This window comes from Gregarina niphandrodes (genome assembly GCF_000223845.1).
Source record: "Gregarina niphandrodes unplaced genomic scaffold scaffold00103, whole genome shotgun sequence".
In the NCBI taxonomy this organism is placed as follows: Eukaryota; Apicomplexa; class Conoidasida; order Eugregarinorida; family Gregarinidae; genus Gregarina; species Gregarina niphandrodes.
Genome location: NW_011645868.1, coordinates 4712 through 5539, shown reverse-complemented (window position 1 = coordinate 5539; position 828 = coordinate 4712). Strand labels below are relative to the sequence as shown.

At 47.0% G+C, this 828-nt stretch overlaps 1 protein-coding gene across 1 annotated transcript; it reads right to left on the bottom strand.

Annotated features, from left to right (window-relative positions):
* Positions 1–138: 138 nt before the first annotated feature.
* On the bottom strand, positions 139–382 carry GNI_199350 (hypothetical protein; the record flags this gene model as incomplete). Its single annotated transcript, XM_011135433.1, has 1 exon — positions 139–382. A coding segment is annotated over one exon (244 nt), but the record flags the coding sequence as incomplete, so codon positions are not given.
* Between the last annotated feature and the right edge of the window lie 446 nt (positions 383–828).

Below are 828 nucleotides of genomic sequence, written 5' to 3'. Positions count from 1 at the left end.
CGGTAGAAATCACAGGTAGATTAATGGTTCCAACCACTTCGCATGAGCCTTGTATAAAGTTCAGCATCATCTCACCATCTTCATTCGGCCGCCATAAGCATCGGTACTCCAACGGTAGTGTTTGTAGTTGTTGCCAACTGATGATGTTCTTGTCAGCACCAGGATCAACTAGACACGTCACCTGCGTGTCGGCTATAACAAAACGTCCATACAGACCTCCGCTTTCTTGTTCAGACGCGACATTGACCGCACCTGCCATTGGTTCGTTCTTCTTCGCTGCGGCCTTAGCCTTCTGCTCTTTAACCCTATCACATGAGTCGTTGAAGTACTTGGCTAAACTCTCCAACACCGCTAGGTTCGAAGTGTCTTCTTTCAAGTCCATACTAATACCTTGTGGCGTGCGTGTGACCGTAATGTGTTGCGTAGCCAATTTTCCTTGACGTGTCACTCTGTAGCAATTCTTCTCATCATGGCCCTTCTTTCCACACACAGTACAGGACGGCTTCGTAGGACAATCTCTTGAGGTGTGTTGCGAAGACTTACACCATCTGCATTGTCTGTTGTCTATACCCTTCGGTACTTGTGTGGCGCCTCGCGGCGTCTCGAGAACTTCGTCGCCCACCTCATAAAATCGTGGTTGGATCTCACGTCTTGGTGGATAATTCGACCTTGGTACCACATTTGTTTCTGGTCGCATGGGTACTACATTTGCGATCATATTCACCCTTTTAGCATTCCTTCGTTTTCTTCTTGCCAGATCGTCGTTGCACTTTAGGATGAATTGAATAAATCTATCCAAATCCCATTCACGCCAATCAGATCTCATAG